The 23,524-nt window shown below is 39.3% G+C and overlaps 1 protein-coding gene across 1 annotated transcript in view; it reads right to left on the bottom strand.

Moving 5' to 3' along the window:
• The window catches only part of CHRNA7 (cholinergic receptor nicotinic alpha 7 subunit), a 37,913-nt gene that overhangs the window by 10,769 nt on the left and 3,620 nt on the right, over positions 1-23,524 (bottom strand). The window contains exons 3-4 of the mRNA XM_065076998.1: positions 7,644-7,688; positions 4,382-4,491 (exon numbers count right to left, since the gene is read on the bottom strand). Of these exons, the coding sequence (XP_064933070.1) occupies positions 4,382-4,491; positions 7,644-7,688 (155 nt within the window). The remainder of the gene's footprint in view (positions 1-4,381; positions 4,492-7,643; positions 7,689-23,524) is intronic.

Here is a 23,524-nt window from a genome sequence, read left to right as displayed (position 1 = left end):
TACAGTTCTTGTTTACTACTGCAGGATTCTGTGATAAGGTATCTCAGATTCTGATCTATACCTCCTTTAAATTTCGGGGCCTAGGTATTCAAGAAATTGTCATAGCTATTTAAGTTGGTGTCTAGATTAAATTGCACAGAATGTACTGGCAAGGTACTAGCAGTACGTGATCTTTGCATCTCAAAATTAATTCAGGAACTGCCGAGTTGGGGTCACGTCTGATGGCTGTTGGCCCTGATTGTAGACACAGGCTCCCTTCTTGGGCTTCCGTTTGTGCAGGGGATCAGCAGAATGAGATACAGGCTGTTGCACTTTGTTGTGGTGTTTGTAGTTTCCCAACAGTCACCTTGTGGGGATGGGTTGGTGCACGAGGCAAATCCAGTGCCAGCTGCCCTGGGGCAGGACAAAGGAGGTCGCATGAGCCTCAGGGTCTGGCTTCTTGCTGCAGTCTGTGCTTTCTGCCTTGTCTCTAGGACGGTTTGAGCATGAAAAGTCTCTGATGTCTCTGCCTATTAGTGGTTTAGCGTTTCATAATTTTCTAAAAACCTTCTAAAACATCATCAGAAAAATAAAGTAAGAACCTGAGATGGAGAGAAAGCGAACTATTTGAAATTCTGGCAGAAAATGAAGTATACTAATGGTATATTTTTCCAGTAGGAAAACCTGTACTGAAATATTTATTTTTAAAAGAGGACTTTAATATTTGATCTATTCTGATGCAAATTTTGTATCTCACGAGCTAAAATGAAGCAATCTTTATTTTAATCATCATTACTTTGCATTTTATTTTCATCTTATGTATTGTAAGAAATTACATTTAAATAATATCTGGAGTGGTCTGTGAAATACGCAGACAAGAAAAAACTAAATCCAAGTAATTACTTTCCCACCTGCAGTTGCACTTTCCTGCGGCGAGCAGAAGGCTCACAGAGTTGAAAATCTTTGCAACTATTTAATTTGAACTCTGAAGACAAGCAGAAAAGCCTAAATAGTGTGTGTATCGCATGAAGGGATTGTAGCACTTTGAGGGGAGCAGGCAGCTGAGCTGAGGCAGTGGAGCTGCCGCAGCCTGCTCTGCTAGAGCTGCCCAGCTCACACAGCTGGACCCTCTGCACTCAGGGGGCAGCTTCTCCTCCAGCTGGAGCACTACTTGTTCTACCCCCTCATCCTGGCTGCCTGTTTTCATGACATTTGTAAGAAACTGATACTGCTAAGTTCTCTACTGATTGCACTGCTAAGTTTGGCAGAAACTGATTTAGGGGATATCGGGGAAAGAAGCAGCAAGATCATACACAAGCACATATATCCACACAGGTGTGCACACACACAGAGCCGTAAGTCTCATTTCCTTGGAAAAACAGACTTAAAGTCCTGCAACAGGTTTCTATATTAGACATAGACAAGTAATGCCTTTGACTTGAAATCAGTAAGGGCTACATGGTGAAACTCGAGTAGTCAAATCTAGGATGTAAAAATATCCACATCACACAAATTACTTGTACAGCATAAATTAATGACTAGAAGCAAAATTCTTAGCCTCCTAGGCTAGTTTCTGTCTGTTTTCTTCCCCACGAGCAGAGGGCAGTTCAGCATCGGGGCTGCTTCTAAGACATTGCTACTCTTCCTGGTAATTGGCAAAAATTAGTTTCAAAAGGACATGAATGACCAAGGAACCTAGGTTTCTTTGCCATGTGATTTTGCCTCTAAGAAAACACATTCTTGAAAGAATATCAAGAGGTACGTAGAATCAAATATCAAATGATTTTTTCTGAAAAAGGAGCATGTCTTTTTCTACAGTGTTGCTGCTTATTGTTTTTAAAATCCACCAAGTAGCTATGCCTTTGCTTGATGAGACTCTGTGCTCAAATGTAATGATAGAAAACCATTTCTGCTACATTTCTTCTTCAGGATATAACCACTCAAAAGCATATATTGACTGCAGTACATTGAGATGACAAAGCTGTACATAGCAGAAATAATCCCACTGGGACCAATCTAGAGAATCTCAGGTTTATGAAACTGAAAAAATAAAACTGCTAAATGAGACATAACTACCAGAATTGTTGTTATTCCATAAAGTACTGGACACTATATAGGTGTTTGGAAAATACCACCAGAAATGAGGACTTTTAGTAACAAAGTGGAAGATGGCCACACATGACACTAACTCAATCCTAGAATTTGTACACAGGCCAAGATTTTTTTCCCTTAGGAAAACTACAGATGAACTGGCGCCGCTCTCTTCACAATAGACTGGTTCTAAAACTTAATACAGCTGCCACTAGTTTCTCTGTATCAGGCTGCAGCAAGATGCATAAAGGCTCATGACATAGTGAAACATGCATTCATTAAAATGAAAAATGAATTCATTAATTTATTTGTAACTGCAGATGCATGTTGCTAATGAAGTGTATAGAAATTGAAAGCATCTATCTCAATATAAGATGACGCTATAAGAGAACACCATAACATTCCCAATCCAATTTCTTTCAGGACTAAGAATTTGTTTAAAATAGCTTTGCTATCTGACTAAACTCTGATTAAAATTTTTAATTAAATATGTGCTTGAAATAGAAACACTGTAGCATAATTGCTTTATGATTTTGCCATAGTTACAATCACAAGATTAAAAAACCTGTATTAACAGAAGGCTAGTGTTTTTGTTTTTTTCAGGTTATTAAGTTACCCTTCTCATTCTATAATGCGCTTCACCTACAGTTAGCATGTATGTATTAATATTACTAATTTCTAAATAAAAAACCCCTTTTATTTTGGGTATACTTGCTTAAATCAAGCATAAATCCTAAGACACACTGAAAGTGTCTCTCAGGTATGTGATGTATGCGAGCAAGAATCTTGTCATAATTTATTCTTTTGGAAAGCTCTGAGCCGCTGTTGTAGACTACCAATTTCATGGCATACACAGCGTGTTATTCAGCAGAAAACCAGAAAGGGGTGTGTTTGTTGTATTCTCCCAAGAATGCTGCTGTTTATGGAATCAAGTTAGCTAGAAATAAATGCTCAAGAGAACAAATTTGCATTGAAAAATACATTAAGCAAGGTTAATGTTGCAAGAACACCTGTCCAGGTTGGATGCTGCTCCATTTTGTGTACAGAGCTTTTGAAAGGTTTTTTAGGCTGGTGTGTGGACAACTGAAGTGCTAATTGCCATGCTTAAACATAAACAAGAAGTAATCTTGACAGGCAGCTACCATAAGTATGGTGAACTCCAGTGGAGATCACCTTGAATCATTCAGTGTTAATTGTACCTTTGAGAGGAGCACTGCAGCATGCTGAGCCAAGCAGGAACGCAGGCCCTGGGGAGAGGCACTAAGGAGCTGACAAGTGCTGTCACTGCCTGCTGTTACCACGTCATGACAATTCAACAACACCTGTGACAGTGACATTGATCATAGAAGTGATCATCAAGTGGCAAAAGGGAGCATAACTGCAGCTGACACATTGGGTACAGCTCTTCTCTAGGGCTTGTTGCAACAAAAAGCAGCTCCTGTGGGGAGGGGGAATCAGGTCGATAAACACAGCAGGGCTGTCTTCTTACTAGTCATATGGCAGAGAAGCAGAGGGAAAAAAGCCTTCAGGAAGACAAAAGGTTCATGTGATCTGCATGAACAAAAAAATAACAACATACCCTGGCTACCAAAAAAGAGCCAGTTCAAGATAGACAAAGCAGATATGAGGCCTTTCCAGTACATGGTGAATAGCACATAGGCCCACAGCTGCAGAAAAAGGCAGGTTGTTAAAGAGCAGACAGCTCTCAGCACTTCATCTTTTTAAACTAAATTCCACAATAGGAACTACCATATAATAGTGCAGCCAAAGAATCTCTCAATGTCAGTCAAAGGTTCTGCAGTGGATTGATGGCAACCTGTCTGTCCCAGAAATAAGTCCAGCTCAGAACAGGTAGTTTGAAGATGAGAGCAGCAAATATTCTAGCTGCTTTTGTAGCAGGAAGACAGAGTGACACCAAAACTGGACATGGGAAAATGCAAACATGCTCACTGGCATTTACCTGTCCTGCCTCTGGTGAAACCCAAGCCATAAAACTAGGCAAGCAGTCAAAAGTCAGATTTGAATTCACCAGTAAACATTTAGACTAAACAAGTAATTTACAAGGAAATCATTGCTACCTGTGCCATTAAACAGGGGCAGGAAAGTTTCATTTTTTAATCATCTCACAAAACCTAACTGGAAGTGGTGGTAGGCAGGATGTTGTTTATATGAAGTATTTGTAAATATGACTTTCTGTTGTGTAACAGGAGACTGGTAATTTTCCAGTATTCTAAAAACCTAGAAAGCTTTAGAAAAGTCTTTTAAAGCCTTCCCTCCTTTCTCCCAAGAAAAAAAAATAGGGTGTGTCTACCTGTTATAGAGGAGAATATCTGGCTTCCAAATCAGTCCATCAGGAAAACGGACATTCTTCACTCCTGGGTATTCAGACACGTTCCATTGTAGATAATGATCTATCCAGTACTGAGAAATACAGAAAGTTGGGTCATCTCATGCACTGATTGACTGTAGTTCTCTAGAGACTGGATAGCCTGAAACAATAGGTGTTCTCTTGTTAGAGAGACACTATTTAGCTTCAGGCAGTGAAATGTTTAGAAGGGGTGACTTAGGCCACCTAGAGCTCAATGAAAAGCTTAAAAATCTCATTTTCAGTTCACACAGCAGTGCACATAACAGCCTTTAAAAGAAGATTTGAGGTGCTTGTATTTTATTGTTCATGCTGTCTCAGGTGCCAGTTTGGGATAGAACAGATTTTCTTTCACAATTCATACATTAACTTCAATTACGTTTATCTTCATAGGCAACTATGTTTTCTGTTGTTGGAAATTCTCAGGTTGTAATAATTTGATGACAGACATGAGGTGGAGCAGCCAACAGCCTCCACTGACAGGGAAAATAGCTGTTCTTCCATATTTATCTTGTTCCTTTTTTACTATGAATTTGTAGCACCTTGTAACTTGGACAATTGATCTGAATTTTGCATTGTTTTTTCGTTTTGCTTTACAGGTAATAGTTTTCTACATAAATCTTAAATCAGAATATCTGATTAGCTCTGTTCATAGATTTTTCTTTTCACTGTCTGCTCCATTCATGGTTCTCTAATTAAACTATGTGTATTTCCCACGCTCATCTCTACACAGCTTCTATAAGCCTCTCATCTCTTTTTTTCAGAAATTTTACATCAATTTTTACAGTAAATTTAAGTCTGTATTAGAGATAATGTTAAGCAGATTCTGTGGCTGCTCTGTTTAGCCATGTGTACAAAGTGCTTCCCATCCAGCTGGACACGAGCTGCCTCATTTTGACTTGAAAGCTACAATCTCCACTGTAGATGAAGTACATTTGATGTGGATTAAAACAGCCAACAGCTTGGGGTACTTGCGTTAGTATTAATCCGTATGACTAGGCAAGGCTCCTGCTGTAACTTAGATCAAGTGTAAGATTTTGATACTGAACAGCATTGCCATGGAGATAGTGGTCAGGATCAAAGAGTATGCACATATAAATACTAGATTTATATTCCCCTTTCTCACAGGTTAGTTTTTATATTTATGTATTTCAGTGATGATTAGATTATACAGACATGTATATCAAGAAAGGGAGTGGAGAGGGATATTCAGGGAAGAAATTACTTCAGACCATGTAGCATAATAAAATGATATATAATTGCCTTAAGCATGCTTTGAATATGTCTAGTATACCATTAATAGACAGTTAATCCAGAAACACATTTATTATTTTTTTTAAATATATACAGAGGTGATGAAGAGTGGCTCCATTTTTGTAGTAATCAAGTGATCTGCTCTTTACAATTTTAACACACTCCACATACAGTATGTGCTAAGGTCAATAAATCAAAAGAAATACAAAATATATAAAAGAATCAGGAATTTATTTAGGGAAAATAAGTCTTTACAAGGATGCTGAAGTATAAAAGAGAAGGAAAATAAGTGATAGATTTTTGAGTAAGAATTGCCATCTGTTTCCTGGTAAGAAATCATAGCAGTTGTTGTGATTGTAGCTCAAAGTCAAAAACATAGGATATTTGACAGTTTTAATCTTACTGTACAACAAACCTGTAAAATAACATGAGCTGAATGCTTCTTCCATGTCAACTTTTCTTTGTGAATAAATGGAATAGCCAAGCTATCCTTCGCAGGTCATTTGTTTGTAAGGCCTACCACAGTACAAGAGAGGTGCTGTACAAAAAATGTTACAATAAAAGAAAAATTACATTTTAATTGAATGAGCTGGTGAAAGAGACTGAAAAGTGTGAAGTTTCTGTGGAAGCAGCAGGCTTGTCTTGAATAATCTAACTCTTCTGTAAACCTTTACTTAAACAGTTCAGTTTCGGTAATACAGATGGGAATAAAACTAATGGCAAATTCTCACCCTAGCTGCTATCATATGCAGAAAGCTCCCCTTATCACCCCGTCTTTGTAAAGCTCAAAACGATGGTAGAAATGTTTTGTGGAAGTATCAGGAGCCCACAGTATTCAGCATGGTAAGAAGTATCTTCTTCATTTTAAGTCTTAGTTTTGCAGCTCTCTCACTAGTTAACTTTACAGAGAAAAGAAAGTCAAAATACTCTCCCTCTTGAATATTCTGTTAACTGTTCCATTTCTTAAAGAGGCAGTCAAACTTACTCCTGCCCAGCAACACCTGCCATGAGTTAGTGGGGGCAAAGTTCTCTGCTGTGCTATCTAATGGTAGGAGTAATTACGGTTAAATAATAAGAGAGGATGTGAAATTCTGTGACAACTGTAGCAACTGAACATTGCAACAAAAGGTAAAATAAAGCCACTGTTTGAAAAATGAACATCCTGCGTGAGCAAAAGGAACTGGGAAATCAGGAAAAAGTATACTGCTCCTAGCTGAACATTAGGAAATGGATGATCCAATACCTACTTAGTCATGTAGCTGAGACAGAATTTGGAGATGTAACATTAAAAAACCCTCTCATGTTCACAGTTAACTTCTGATGAAAATCCTATGTTTGAAAAACAATATTTCGAACAACATGGGAATAGCATAGCCATTTTAATTAAAATCCTCTTGCATTTCTTAAGGAGATGGACAGCAAAGGAAGTAGGATGGCAGGGACATTCAGTTGGGACAATGGCAGCAGTTCTCAGGAGATAACGAACCTCTTTGGAGCAATGTTTCCATTTTCAGAGTGCTGATCAGAACAGCTGTTACAGATGAAATGCATTTCTTGCATGTATAGTTCTCTTTCACAATCAAATTATTTATGACAACATAATGGATTTGTCAAAATGGATGATAAGGCACTTGCACCTCCAGTTACTCTACTGGGGACTCTTAGGACACTGGTATCTTATTACAATCAAGAGTTTAGCACGACTAAATCAACTAGAATGAGTTAGTAACTTACTTAGATGTAGTGACTCCAATTATTAAAAGTTTTCAGAAATACCTGAAACAACATCAAGACCTAAATCTCAGCTTCACAGTTTTCCATTCAGTTTAGCTTTGTCCACTATGTAGCATGATATAAAACAAAAGCTTGAAAGGTTCCTAAAATTCAAACCCCTCACCAGATTAAATTCAAAGACCAAAGGGGAAAAAAGAACATGCTTTGTTTCAGAACTCACCATTTGTAGCCAAATGTTTGTTGTTAATACTTGATTCTTTTCATCCTGAGAGGAAGAAATAAAAAACAAACTACAGCTTAAAATCATACAGTTAAAACAATACTGGTAAATATATTTTATTATTTTAGAATAGCCAGTTGTGCTAAGGTACCTTTTAAAGCAAAGGGAATCATTGCCTCTAACTTACTGCAACAGAAGTTTTACAGGTACTTTTTAATGTATTTTGTATTACCACAGTCTGTTTCCTGAGGGTATCCTGCCAGACTCTTCCCTGGGCTTTATTTATTTCATAATACTCTTTACTAAAGGTCAATACTCTTTATTCTTTTGCTGTTGTTTGGTGGACTTGTAACCAAACAGAAGTCCTGAGACACCCTTAATTGAGACCATTTTAGAGCAGGACAATAGGAAAAAAAGAAGTTACACAGCATGTAAAATCAAACACAGTGCAAAGGACAATTGTATTTTTAAAGCAAGTGAAGCCTTTTGAGGAACAGCATCAGTAAATGTATGCCAGTGTTACTAGTCATGTATAATCACAACTAAATGTACAACATACAGACAAAAAGATTTTAGGAAAAGATTGGTATAGTGCATGAATAAAGTCTGCCCTCAAATGCACATTCCCACCTTCCCTTAAAATGAAAAGTGAAGTAAAAAATATAAAGCAGCACAGGCCACAGGTTGCACAGGTTCAGCACTTTTCCTCTCTATTTTCTGCCTCATCACCTCCATGAACCTTTTTCAAAACTCTCAAGTGAACAACTAATTTAAATGGCATCCTGGGGAAAAACCCTTTGGTTTCAGAAATACATTATTAAGCTGCATTGAATTAGCATGTTGAAGGCATTGCTGAAGATGCAGCCAGGCAAAGCAGTAATTAATTTGCAATAGCAGCTGTTATTCTCTAACCAAACAAACATTAATTTGGTGCCTCTCTCAACAACCTGCTTATAGTGATACAGCACAGCAAAACTAGTTTGCATGGGGTATTTAATTCATGAATGAAGAAACAATCCTTAAGAAATCACTCATATCACCATGAACTAAAGTCTACAGACAAGTGTTTCAAATTAAGGACATGTAAAACCTAAATACATTTCTATTAATTATAGCCATTTTGAGGTCAGATGTAAATAACACAAGTGATACCTTATTATTAAAAGTTTGATAGCATCTTCTCAAAGCTCTGTGTGCTGTCCCAGATGAACGTGATAGGTTCCTGTAACGCAGTGTCCCACCTGCTGCACCCGAGCAAAGCTGAGAGCACCTCTGCTGCGTGGTTTCTCTGCAGGGCAGGCAGTGGTTGTGCTGCTTTGCACAGGCACAACTGGCTACTCAAAGGTGCAGAGTGATTCAGAATCCATTATGTTGTGGAAAGCTTGTTTCAGGACTATTAACTGAATGGCATGTACTTCTGCATGGTTAAATTCTGAGTTAAACTCACATTTTATTCCCAGTATGATCTCTTTCTACGCATGAATGGCCCCAGCCTTAGATGTTTCAAAACTGCCTTTTCAGTAGTAGGAAAAGATGTTACTAACGCTGGAGTGCTGCTGATGCTTAAGCTAATGATATGCCGTGGGGGTTTATTTTGAAGCCCTGAGCCCACAGGAGAGTCAGATGAACTATTTTAGGAGTAGCAGAAAGGAGGTCTACTATCAACCAGCAGACAGAACCAGGCCAGAGAGCCACTATGGAGCAGTTGAGCTGGCAGAGCTGAGGGGGACTTTTAATCCAGCTGTGCTGCTGACAGAATGGTTCGGCTGCTGGCCACACTGCCGGGCAGCTGGGCATATGGCAGAGCTGCCACAGCTTTGCCTGCAGGAGACTCTGCAGATGTTTTCTGAAAGCCAACAATGGGATCTTTCACTCAAACCTGGCTCAAAGAGGGGATCCAAAGAGTATTAACTCAAAGTAACTTGTACAGTGAAGACAAGGCCTAAGCAAAGAAGGACCATGCTGCTTTCCTGGTGTTTCTTACTGTTGTTTTAAGCATTTGGAGCCTGAAAGAGTATATTTGAACAAAATAACTCCCCTGTGGGTCACTATATTTAAGGTGCCGTCAGTGTTTGAATTGTAAATCCCATCATTGCTCTTCAGCTATAAAAACCTTCCTGCATGCTGAGACTTGGTTTATAAATGGTGGGGTCAGAGCAAAAGGCTTCCAGCATTTTGGTCATTATTGGATTGACTCAGCCATCACTAGAGGAAAGATTCTGATTTTAGAGGGTTTGCCCTCTCTGTGGTCCCAAGTGAAGCTGGTGAAGGGTGGGGCAGGACACATCCTGCAGGCTTTCTCCAGCTAGGGGACTCTCTCAGACACTGTTTTAAAAGCTTCACAGCAAACTACATTAACACTGTTTTTCATCAGAGTTGTGCAGTACTTCACCATAAAATCATGGGTGGGCTTGAAATGCTTTGTAGAACTTCACCAGTTTTTGTCACTCTGCAATATTTTGTAAACACCTACAGAAAAAAAGGTTGAACACAAAAGCAAGGTAGTTCCTATTACAAACCCCTTCTACTATAACAGAGCAGAGAAAAAGGACTTCACAATATATTCTCAGATGCTGGGAAAATTAGTCAGAGAATGAGACCAGAAACTACATCATGTTGTTTGGATTGTTGTGGGTTTTTTCCCATACCAGCTACTTTAGGTTGCTTGCTGGTCGGGTAGTGCTGGCCAAGCAGCGGAGTTAATGAGGAGCTGGGTTCCAGTCGTGCAGTGGGAGGTGGGTGGGAGGCTCCTTTAGTCTACTTGGTTCAGAACTGTAGTCACGATCTGTGAGGGCAGATGGCAAATTGCTGCTGGCCTGCTTATCACGTTATTTTATGGCAGTGCACTTAATGAAGGGATAGTAGCTGACATCAGGAAGACTCGAATGGTCCTCCATTTTTTGAGGGTAGAGTTAACAATTTCTGGAAGTTATTGAAGGGAATTGTACTGTTTCCATTCTTCCAGTTCCTATCTCTGGTTTTGTCTCTCTTTTCAATTTAAAAAGTCTATCAGACCGATCACCTTTGGAGGAAGAATATAAGATCCTCACATTATCCTTCCCTTACCCTGAGTTCAACAGAATATATAAAGCAGAGAAAAAAAATTGACAATGCTTTGTGAAGGGCATTAGCCTGGACATCACATACTTTGTAAGGAACATTATCTGCTGGCTCTCAAAGGGATGTCAGTGCATCTAGCATCCCCACTAGAAAATACATGCAACAAAAAGCAAGGGGAAAAAGACATAAAATAAGCCTGCATGCCTATAGACTGGCATGCAGACGGTGACATGCAGCACCTAGCAAGAGACATACCTCTCAGAAGACCTGCATAAAGTGATGTACTGACTAAAATCTATCAGCTGTAGTTCTTGTACTTCAAATCCAGTTTCTTTATGTTTATATGGTTGAGTCTCACCTAAATTACAGAAAAAGTAATACTTCTTTGAACTGGGCTTCAATTACTATGAACCTTAATAACAGAGTTCGTAGAAACATTTAAAGACATCTGTTGTTATAGCAATACTGCTAGGTTCCTGATTGGTACCTCGTAGCAAGACTGATGTTAGTAATTGCAGTCTGAAGTTAAAAATGGGCTGGCAGCCAGTGAGATACATGTCAGGCACTTCCTATACAGATTTTCACTTTTGTTTGCTTGAATATTATGCTACTGAAACCAGCAGGTTAATCAGTTCATTAGCTCTTATCTCATTGTCTCAGCATTAACTCATTAAATATTCTCAACATCTTCTGATCTACAGTGTGAAATTGCTAGCACCTAATGACGTTTTTTTCCCCACGTCATTTAAAACCCTGTTATGATTAATTTTTGCTTTACACAGCTTGGGGTTTTTTCATCTTCCTTTTAAAGGTCATGCACTGAGCTCACTGAACTGTGTAAAGTAAAAAAAGCCCAAATTCTTACAGGATTAGTACTGAGAGAATGGGCTGGAGGGTGAGTTAAGCACTCATAAAAACACCAGGTGACAAAAGATTGATGCTATGGCCAGTATCTTTGGCAGTCATAGTAATAAGATGAATCTGAGCTCCTAGAACCTTATGGAAAGTAGTGAAGGGGCTGGACTTCTCCATTCCTGCCCATGGTGCTGGTGCACACCAACACGCTGTGTGGCCAACCTCCAGGAGAAGCCAGAGCAGCATATGGTCCAGCTTCACCCTCCTGGAGTACATCCAAAAACACCATAGCGGCCTCTCATTGCAATTGCAATTACCCTCCTTATGTGCCAAGGTTAGTGCTAAACTTTTCTATTGACGGTGGCTCATAGTAGTGCAGACAAAATTGAATTTTTCCATCTCAGGGGTGAGGATAAAAATCAGTTACCTAAAAAAGTCATCTTCTGCAAGGACACTGAAATGAAAACTGCAGCTGCCGGCCAAGGACTGCCTCTAGTTGTCCATCGGTGGGGGCTGAAGCTGCAGCAAGTCTTGATTCTGAAAAATGTAGTAGAGGGTGCAGAGTCTGGCTGCCCTGTAAGGGGTGCTCATTCATTACCCTAATGCCTAAGGCATCACCTACATTGCACCTGCCAAATGGCAAGATTAATTAAAATGCAAATTTGGATGGAATTAAGGAATCTTGGGAGGAGGGGGACTATAGGAATGAAGAGCTAGACAGAGTTGGCAATGTGAAAGCTTTTTTAGGTATCATAAAGATGAAGAAAAAGGCAGTGTACAGGATTGGTGAGATGAAAGAGATTTGAACTCCTGGTAGCGATTCCCCACTTGACTTCCCTTTTACCACAACAGGAATAGGTTAGTGCAGTTACCTTTCACTTCTCCAGTAGTCAGCAATATACCTTTTAACATAGTAAAATGTGCCTACAGCACATATTTCTAATTATATAGAAAATGCTGTATAAACAGGCATTGCCAGTGCATAAATAATAATATTGCATGATCCAGCACGTGAGGGTCAACACCAGGAACAGGACACAGTGATTCTGTTTTCTTGAAAGTAGATGCAAAAAGTGCAAAACTGTTCAATAAAAAGTCAGAAGTGGAAAACATAAGTCTGTTTTCACTGTTTCACTGCATTTTTCTCAAGACCACTTCAAAATTAAACACACATTTGTATCTGGTGTTCTGACTTTTGCCCTATCAGTGAGATTTTTATATAAAAAAAGAGCTCTGACATCTATGACTTCATCTTGTAGTGGTACAGCCTACTGCTGGGAAGCCACACTCCTTCCAAATTACAGCAGCTGTTGTGAACTGTTTAAACAGAGTTTAAGCGACATGTTGTACTACACGGCCCAGTCAGCATGGTGTGCCAGTTCTGCCTGACTTGGCCGTGGGCTTGTGCCTGCCTTAGGCCAGCTCTCTTTACGGCAGCTGCTAACTTGCCCTCATTCTGTTGGTGCGAAAAACCTCCTGAAAGTTGGTCTTCATTACTTTATGCTCAGCCGCTCCATGCTGCAAGTGACCTTAGTGAAAGCTGAAGGCATTTAGGACATCACCCTTTCTTCCACTTTCCACTTCAAAGGCAAATTCAGCCCTGCAGCAGGGTGGCTGCTGGGATGACACCTGACTCTGTGACTGTCTCACCTTCCAACTTAGACTCTCTCTGGCTCTTTCAGACCTTCAGGGATAAGGTATTGTAGCTGCGCTCAGGATTTAGCTAAATATCTCCTGTAGCATTAAGGTGAGTTTTGCAGTTAAAGCTCTGAAATCCATCCTCAAAATGTCTTCCTTACTTTGTGTGCTTCCTGATCTTTGATTTATTTTTTTCTAGTTTGTTTTTTTTTTTAAATCAAAGAATTAAAATCTTGAGGCAAACCAAATTGTAAGTAGTTAATTGAAGTGAAATTTGAAAAGAAAACCTTTTTTGTATTGAGCTCTTAGATTTATTAGACTTGTGGTGGATGGCATATTAATTGCTTTTCATACTCTCTACATGCTCAAGGTCTTTGTGAAATAAAGAATTGCTCTGTAGAATGATTCCTGACGGGGGAAAGGGGAGTTTTGCTGCTGGACTGGCACATGTTGCTGCCACTGTCCGTTTTTATTTTTTAAGAGGGCTGACTTTGGCCACTAAATTCAAAGAAAAGCGAGGCAATAAATGGCTATTCTGGGACTAACTGAAGTTTTTAGAGTTTGCCTGTTGGGACACACCCTCCTCATTCTCCCCAGCCCCCATTTCATTTGTGATACAGTGAGTAAAGTGTATTGAATCCCGTAGAATACTGCTACAGAACTGTTACACAGCATTACAGATTTCAGCACTGCTATAAATATCCTTAGCAGTGCAGTCTTTGCACACAGTTATACAGCTCAATGTGTAGCAGCTTAGACTGCCACATCTGCTGACATTAGTTCCAGATGTTTGTTTGTGGTAACAAGGACAAGCAGAAGAGACGGACTGAGGAACAGAGCAGAAACAGCACAGAGTGTCACCATGAAGGAAAACAAGCAGGTGGCCCTGGGGCAGGTTTTGCAGAGGTGCAAACATTAGCCATGGTGAAGGCCATTATCGTGAGCTCCTGGTTTAATGTGGAAACCCGTAGAATGGTCTGCAGGTCACTGGGCAATACTGGTGGGAAATGGCATCCAGGAGCTGGGAGGAAGGAAAGGAAATGTCCTGGTGTGAACGGTGGAAAAATGCCCTGAGCGCCAGACTAGCTACAGTTCTGGTCTGTAACACTTGAGCCAGCACATATTTAATACACGGTTTGCTATGAGCTTACCCCAGTTACAATTCACACTTAGTGACTTCAGAGCTTGACCTACGTTTAAGTAAAAAAAAATTGGGATTTTCAGATGTGTTCTGCATGGATGTTGAACAGTGCACCTGACCTGTGCACTGCTCAAGTGCACAAGGAGAGAAACGAAGGAGCAAGGAAGTAAACCTGAATACAACAGACAAGTATGCTTCTGCTTATAGCTGAAGTTCTGTGAAAGTTTAAGAGTTTCTAGACTAGATGCTCATTTTTGGCCTTCTGAATATCTTATTTTTTTTCTTAAAAATAAAAATTAGAAAAATGTCATTTGAATTTTACCTGGGTTAAGGTTGAGTTTGAAGTGCGAGATGAGGAGTCTGACTGCTTAACTTAATTCAGGAGAAATTCTGGTTTCTCCACACCGACTAATCTTACGTGCTTTTGCAAGAAGCATCTGCTCTCTCCCCAACTACTTTATCTTACTTCAAAAGAAAGGCAGAGTTTGCTCAAAATATACAGGTCTTCCCAGGTGGATGCAAATCTTACACAGCAGAAAAACTGCTGGAGAAAGACCATAGAAGAGCCATCTTAACTGTGGGCAGAGCATCTGCACAAAGAGCCTCCTTAAAATGGGGGAATGTGTTTCTCTTCCATATACGCTCTGACGAGATCTGACAGTCGTGCTTGCCATTGACTGTAATAGGGCTTTGTCCTGGCTGTGGGCTTGAGATGTATTTTCACTGAGTTACACAGAAAATAAGCGAGATTATAATATGTGTAAGAGCCTCATGATGTACCATTTCTGTTACCATGGGGACAAAATTGTAATAGCAGTATTTTTTTTCTTTTTTTTTTTAGTACATCATTGCTAACAAGAGATTGTATTTAGATTTGAACACATTCACCTTTGCAAAGACAAGCAGGAAACTGTGTGTATGAAATGAGCAGAATACAGCATAGCTAATAACATATTTACGCACACCTTGTGTGGAAAAAAATATTCTTGTGAAGAGTAAGAGGGAGACATTGCATTTTTTCAAGTTAGCTTATGAATTCCCATTATTCACTTCAGGTTTCACTCAGTTCAATTATTAAATATAGCATAGACCTTAAAGTGCAGTTACATTTATTGCAAGCATGCAAAGTAACAACTGTGTTCTATTGCTTTATGTACAAACAATTCTTGACTCCATTGTATTCTGCAGCAGACTCCCACTGAGAGGACTGAACCCTGAGTTAAATACTGGCTCTAGGTGCTGATTATCAGTGTCAGTCTGACACAGGCTTCCCAGCTCTGAATGCGCACTGGGATCTGGGAACTACCAACCATTTCTCAGGCTAAGAGGGAATAGTGGAGCCCCTGTAGTCCCACTCCTTAGACAGCATTAAAACAAGAAGCAATCAAAGATTTTGAACTTGATTTGTTTGCCTAGAGCTTAGCTGCAAAACGTAGAAGTTGAACTGCTACGTTGTTATGCTCAGATGTAATGCCAGAACAGTATTGTATCAAAGGATTTGACTCCGGTTTTGTTCTTGCTACCCACCTTTAAGTCATATTTGACTTTTTATTAAGTCTTTTTCCTCAAAATGGTCACAAGTCATATGGAAATGCTGTTATAGCATGTATATTTAGCCTGCTGCTGGCATTCTTCTATCCTATTTTTTGTGAATAACAGCAACAGAAATTTCCACACCCGTCCAGAGCATGTTGTCCATGTTTTAGCATCAGTTCACAGCTGAAACAGCAGAACCTTTGGGAACACCAGAGCCAACATGTGACTAGGACACAACCACACGGAATAGCTCTGTCCACTACACATGGACATGGCTAAAGCTGGCTCCAGAGGACCAGTTAGTAAAGTGCCATTACCCATCCCAGACAGACTCACTAACTATACTGTCTCATCTCCATCTTTCCAAGTGTAGGCAAATTAAACAAGGAGTAGCTCCAAAATTCCTCTGATATGTAACATAATCCATTATCCTTGGTGTCTTGGGGTCTCAGTTCAATCTAGGATAGAGCATAGACATCACCATGGCAATTAAAAAATGCCCTGGAGAAGGGTATAGCACAAAATACACTGCTTATCCTGCTGAACGCCTCTGCAGCTCTTGCCACAGAAGTTTTACAGAGGCGCCTTAATAACTCAGGAAGAGAGCATGAATCAGCATTACAGAAATTCTAGTTATTCCTTAATCTACATCCTCTGAGAGACAGGTTCGAGAGTCCTCTTTTACAAGGTCTCTATTTTCACCTTTCTCTAAAAATTCGTACAGTTCCCTCTTCTCTTTAATGCCTGTGAAGAATCACTGAGAAAGGTACTGAGAGAAATAGAGAGATGAAAATCAACTGTGTGTCTCTTTCTGCACAAATGCAACAAGCGTCATGACTGAAATGTCAGAACACCTACACAGTCCTTCAGGCTGCTGTTTTCTGCAACACAAAAGAGCAAACTCTCTCCTATGAAATGAACACTTCTGTCTGGTGGGGTTAGACATGGAGTGAATGCTACAAAATCCATAAAAAATGCTTATTTGAATTTCTTTAGCTCAGTGAGTGGTTCAGTCAGGCTTAGCAGTGCTCGTTATTTTTACTGTCTTCATTCTTGCATGTGGCAGCATTGGTGGCAGAGGGTAAAAGGCCTGCTTCTTTGCTCTCAAATACTTAACTGGCAGAATTGTGTAGTTATTGAGAGTCATTATGGGGATGCCAACCACAGAAATATGTTAATACTTGTGGCTGAACACAGAAAACAAGCCGCTAAAAGTCCAAAATAGTAGCGCTGTATAATTAAACGTGTGTGGGTCCACCAACTCTGCACATGGTCATTGACTGTCTTCCCTTCAGGCTACTCCATTATCAGGATCATAAAAGCAATGTGGAGACGTGATTATAGGCCATCCAAATATGGCTTCACCGCTACCAGAGGTGAACTGGATAAATATCATATTCCCATGTTGCTGCCAGTGAGCAGGAACATGGCCTCGTGCCATGCCCTTAGCACTTCCCAGTTAGCTGTTCTTGAAGCCAATGTTAACAGCCTTTGCTTTTTACAAATTGAATTCCAGTTTAAATAACAGGCAAGGACATGAAAGCGTAAGTGAAGGTTAAATCTGAATATAAGTTTACTTCAGACTTATGTGGTTTTTTGAAAAATAATACTTTTAATTTTAAATTTTAAAAAAATCAAAATAAACTAGTTAACACATTAAAACTGAATTATTTAAGTAATTAAAATTCTAAGTTAACTTTAAAAAATTTCTTTTTCTGTTTAAGTGCTTGTACATATATGCTCCCTGCTGCCAGCCCATTGTGACATCTCCTTTTTTTTGTAACTCAGAGATATATTTAGATTGGGAACAGTTGGATTGTTTAGTAGTCTATTCAGGCGAACAGAGTGAGGAGTTCAGGAGAAACGGAAGAATTCACATCTGTATCATCTAAATTTGAAGTGATTAACATCTGAATGTTTCTATGTTAATACACCATTCATAGATAGAAAAGTGTTTGTGTGCAATCCATTGACAATGGATTGGTCTATTGACTTTGTTCAACTACTGTCAGCACTATTAGATTTGTAAATTACTGAAAACTTTTTCTAGTGTGTGCTTTTCTGAGGGAAAAGCAGGCACTGTATCTGCACATCCAAGAATACAGCCCTAAAATGAAACAGAACACAAAGAGAATGCTACCTGCTGCATTGTTCAAGGGCCAGAGCCCCTGATAATTCAGCCCACAGCATTCCTAGAAGCCTTCCCAGAAAAGAAATAGATAGGAACTTGGGTGCTAAGTAGGGACATCATGTATTGTCTACTACTTGAATGACAGAAATAATGTCATTTTAACTGTATATAGTCTTTAAAAAAAAAAAAAAAAAAGGAACAATTCTGAGTATTACAGACATTTCAATACCCAAACTTCTGCAAATTAAAAGCTTTGTGTAAGAACAAGTATTAGTTAGCCAGACCTGGCTCCCAGAAATTATGTTTTGTGCTGTAATTTTGTTTTATTAGCTGATCTCTGACGAATAGTAAGGATTACTAGATGGTGATTGCAAAATCTGTTGTTCTAGTAAGAGGTCCTGTGTAAAATGTGAAAGCTTTTTGCTCTGATGCCTGTACTCTAGAGCAATCCGTCACAAAAGAATTTATTTTCTAGAACCTTAATCATACTTTTCCCAGTAAGGATGCAAACCTCCTTCATCATAAGTGGCATACCAGTAGGGGTCCACTCACTGTTTAAGTTATTGGCGCATCCGTACTGATGTCGTTAGAAAACCAAGAAATTAAGTACTGAGCTTTTATGACTCATGCTGATTATTTGTGTAACAAAGGATAAGAAAAATGTTAGAGAAACTGCTTTGCTTTACTCATATGAAAAAAAAAAAAGCCCAAACAAACAGAAAAACCCCAGGTGACTTGTATTACATTTCCAAAGAGCTCTCCTGTGGAACCAGAAATGAGAACAGAAGCTCTGTTGTTCACATAAAATGAACATCTCTAATGTCCTCCTGTTACCTATTATCAGGAGGTTTTTTACAGTTTTTAGTCAGTTCTTTTTTCCTTTCTGCAAACTGCCTTAAATTAAATTCCTTGCTTCCCATTCCATCCTGCAGAATAAAGACTGTGTTTAAAGTATCTTTCCAGATCTAATACTGCTTGAGAAGACTAGGCAAAAGAAATGCTGAAGGAAAAAATAGTCAAAAAAGCCAGAAGATACAGAAAATATTTAGAAGCACAGGACAAATATGACAGAAAGAAGGCTGCAGTTTCTCATAATATATCAGTATCTCACCCTAGCAGGACAGGGAGAGGTGTCATCTGCTTGTTTAAATAGATCAATTATCAGAATATTTTAGACTGTTATTTGAAAATATCTCTATTTCATATTTCATGGGGAAGCAGAATGCTCTTATTTCTGTTATAATGCAGTAACTTTCATAGGTATTAAACTAACTAAAAATATCGGAAAGCATATCAGCACAGTTCCAGTTCTCTAAACTCTCAGAAAAAAAACATGGTAGAATAGAAATGGCCGCAAGATGAAAGTGAAAATAGTTTCTCCCTTTAGCATGGAGGGAAAAAGATCGAGCAGCAAAGTGAGAGGAAAATAAAGCTTGGAGAGACTTTTTCTAATGTACACAAGTGGATGCTAAAAATTAAAATAATAATGCAGATTTGATGAGCTTCTGCCATAACCATTGTTTGCAAAGAGGCTGCTGAGGCTCGATAAACAGCTTAGGAACTTCTTTAGCACCATTTCTCAATGATCCTCTTGATTTCGTTTATTCGTCTCTCCAGATTTAATTTTTTTTTTTATGGCGGGGGGATGTTTGGTTTGTAGTCTGTTTCTTTACAGAAGCTGTTCTGCTTCTTTGACTACCAGCATAATTTCCTTTTCAAAAATGTCACGTTATTTCACATTACTCTCTTGCCCGGTGGGTTGAGGGTGTTTGGCTGCAAATACTGAGTTGCAGATTCTTATGCAGAGGCTTTGCTGCTAAACACTGTATGGAAGTCATTGAAGTCACCTGTATCACACTATGTAAAATGAAACAAGAACAAAAGCCCTTGAATATATAAACCTAAGTCATACAAGTAACCAAGGGCAATGTAGGATGAGCAAACTGACTGAGTTCAGATAAACATTAAAAAGTTTGCATGCTTTCATATTTCCTTTGGTCTGCATTAGTGAGCTGAAGAGCCTAAAGGAACACGATTTCTCTTGAGATCCTGCTGCTGCTCACCAGTACAAACAACTATTCAGCACTTTCTTTTTCTCTAACTAGTAATTAAAAAGAACAAGCAGGAGAAACTGGTAAATAAGCAAAAACTGTTGTGTAGTAAATGATTTAATTAGCTAATAAATGTCTGGAGGAGCCATGAAAGATTTCTGACTAAATGGTGTTATGCAATGTAAGAACTTGAATATTCATGTAGATAAATAACTAAATTCAACTTTCTTAAATAAATTATTAACTGTTGATTCTTCTGCTAGTTAAAAAAAAAAAAAATCAGAGTTAACCAAAATGGACCGATTCATACCCACCAAAATGTTTGTCACCATCAGTCTCACTACAGCAGTCACAAGCCAGGATAGCATTGATCCAGCATTTTCCCAGGTTTAGCAATTTGGCTCAGATAGAGATGGAGCTAGCTTGGTTTTTTGCTAAGTATATGACAGATTTTAATTGAAGAAGAACCACTGGTAGGGATTTGTGAGCCGTTTCAGCTAATCTAAGTCCAAACTAAGTACAGCTCATCTTGAAAAATGACTACTCAAAAAATGGGTACAGCTAACTGCTCAGTCCCAGAGGCACCGGGCAAGCCAAAGGGTGGGTTTACCAAGGCCTTATCCTGTAGTTTTTTGCTAAGAATGTTATTCAGAAAGGCTTTTGTAATGTCAAAATATGTACCTTGCTGCAAATAGTCAAGAAATCTGGTTTTACCAACAGTATCTTATGCGCCGTACTCAATTTTGTTGAAGAAGGAAAAGTGCCTCATTTTTCTATAAGTGTTTTTAGTGTTGTTCCCAAGTTGGAACATGGGAGGTTCTGCTTAGACGTTAGAAAAACAAGTCTAGCAGGCTGATAGTTGAATCCTGAAGCGGGTTGCCCAGGGAATCTCCATCTGTGGCTGGACACAGTCCTGAGTAATGTGGTCTATTTAAACATATTTGGAGCAGGAGGGTGGACTAGATGACCCCTGGAGGCCTCTTCCAAACTAAAATAAGACTGTAGGATTCTTCTACTTGTTTAGATAGCAGTAAAAATGGAGTTTGAACCATCAATGTATCTCTCAATGTATTCCAGTTCTTCATGTCCGTGTATCTAAGCAGTGTGAATGTATGATCATTTTGAATTATTTCTAGAGTGTCATCTTCTGATTTTTGAGGATGGAATTCCCTAAGATACATTTATCTTAATTCTGTTAACTTACAGTAGATACAAACATGTCTGTTGTAAAAATGTCGGGCTAGGCGCAAAATTTTTATCTGCATGACCACTTAATTTGTTTTTCTATGCCACTCACTATTCTGCAGGAGATGCAGCAGAGCAGGAGCAGCACTGCTGCTGTGGCTGTGCCTGGGGTTTGCTCTGAACCCCAGCACATGGCAGCTGCGTATTCTACTGTGATGCTACTATTGGGATGGATGTTACAAGAGAAAATAAGAATTTTAGAAGGTGTTTGCCTCCACATAGTATTCTAAAAAGTGGCTTTCATTGTATCCAGTGTTGACATTGTATAGCATCAGCATATTTCGAGATTCTGTTTCTCACAAATGCATATGCTGGAAGTTTTTCCTAAGTGTAAGTTAGGCTCATGCTCCATGACAACACTGAAATACTAGACAGGCATAGGCCAAAGACTAGCTTTTTGTGCAGGTAGTGGTGTTTCCATGAGGTGAGTTGTAGAGAAAAATATATAGCTTCTCTACATCATGTCCCTTATTTTTTGATACTGTACTGAAGCTATGACCTTGACCAAACAAGACCATCCATTAAAGTCCCCCTTCTCTCCTGCCACTAAGGTATGCAGATACCCTTAGTATTTGTCTGTTAAGATTTTCCTTCTGTCAGAGCGGAATGGCAGAGACCTCAAGTAAGGCAGGCAAGAGCAGCAGCCAGGATCCAGCCTGGTTCAGTCTGTTCTGCCAGGGATTTGACAGATCTGCTCTGGATAGGTCTGACTCCCAGTACAGCTTGTATCAGCTGAGAAGCCATTAAAGTGAACACATAAACTACAGGAAAATGTGATGGTGACATGTTTTGTTTCTAGCTTGTTAAACCAGTAATTGTTATTGCAACTAGATGTCATTCCCACCAGCATTTGCTTCTTGTTGACAATGAAGAAAACACATTTATTTTATAGTGTGAAGCTTAATTTCCTTCATGGTTGGTTTCTTTCTTTGCCTGTCAATCCCAGATCTCTGAGAAAGAAATGCAGTCAGTTTTATAGCAAGCAGAATGATCTGTAACTGAACTGCCAGTACAAAAAATATGGCTTCTTGCTGATTTTGAAGGGATGTTTTGAAAGGCACATAGGATCACAAACTCCCTTTTGAATCATATTGCCTAAGACTGCCAGTCATTCATTGTGCACAGATTGGCTAGTGATGTGTGGATATTTGCCCTTCACTTTGTATGGTTTTTAATTACACTTGACAACTCTGGAAGAAAGTAACTGTGTGAAGTTGACTGCTTGCTGGCCTTCAGGCATTTGTGTCTCCAACAGCCAACTGTTCATCCAGTAGTCAAGAACATGGTATGGCCATGTCAGGAGTGTGGGGAACAGAGAGCCGTAACGAATAGAGAGCCGTAAAGAAGAGAGAGCTGTAAAGAAGGCTTCTGTAAGCTGTGTCATCACTATAGGAGGATTTGGCCATACAACAAACCTTTCTCTGGGTGATTAATACTTAAAACCATGTTAGGTTAGCATACTCAGGCCAAATGTGTCTATACAGAATGACACCAAATGTGCAGTTTCTGAAAGCCAGGAAAAAAAAAAGTCTGTTCATAGCCCTGTTCTGTTTAGGATCAAAGTGGTTTTTTGAGCCCTCTGAAATTAATGGTATGTAGTCCTAACCAAAACCCCCACAGCATCAGGGTTTTTATCCTGGTTATCAAAATAAATTAAGCTCTAGAGAAGTGTTTCCTGAACACAGAGTCATACAAAAATCCTATGAAGGGGACTGTGCTGACCTCTACCAAAGCAGGAGATCCTCCAGTAGCCATGAGAACGCTCATATGTGGCAGGAGGTCATTTCCCAAAAGGGAGCTGCAGAAGGCGGCCTTTTCAACTAAGTCCATAGTTGGTAAGGGGTTTTATTAAAGTCTGGTTTAAGATTCAGTTGAAGCACCATGTACTGTGCTGAGTTCTAGAGATAAATTCAATTGTGGAGTTTTGTTCAGGTGCTCAATTTGACCAGGCCTTGAACAGACTGGCTAAGCTTTCCTGAATATATTGGCCTGTTACTACCAAAGATAAAAATCTAATTCAAGTCAGAGACGCACAAAATGTGTAACTACAGCTGGGAACTAGAGCCAGTAGGAGCTGCTGCAGAAGCCACTAAGTAGCTTGATGCATTGGAAAGAGGAGCTAGACCAAAGCTCCATCACACAGATGATACGGAGCCAAGAGAACCAAGTGGTAATTTCTGCCCTGTCATCCATGGCAAGAGACCCATGAAGGTTTGAGCCAGTG

Source organism: Columba livia, chromosome 11 (assembly GCF_036013475.1).
Source record: "Columba livia isolate bColLiv1 breed racing homer chromosome 11, bColLiv1.pat.W.v2, whole genome shotgun sequence".
Taxonomy (NCBI): Eukaryota; Metazoa; Chordata; class Aves; order Columbiformes; family Columbidae; genus Columba; species Columba livia.
Note: the sequence above shows the minus strand (reverse complement) of the source record. Positions and strands in the feature narration are given on the sequence as shown.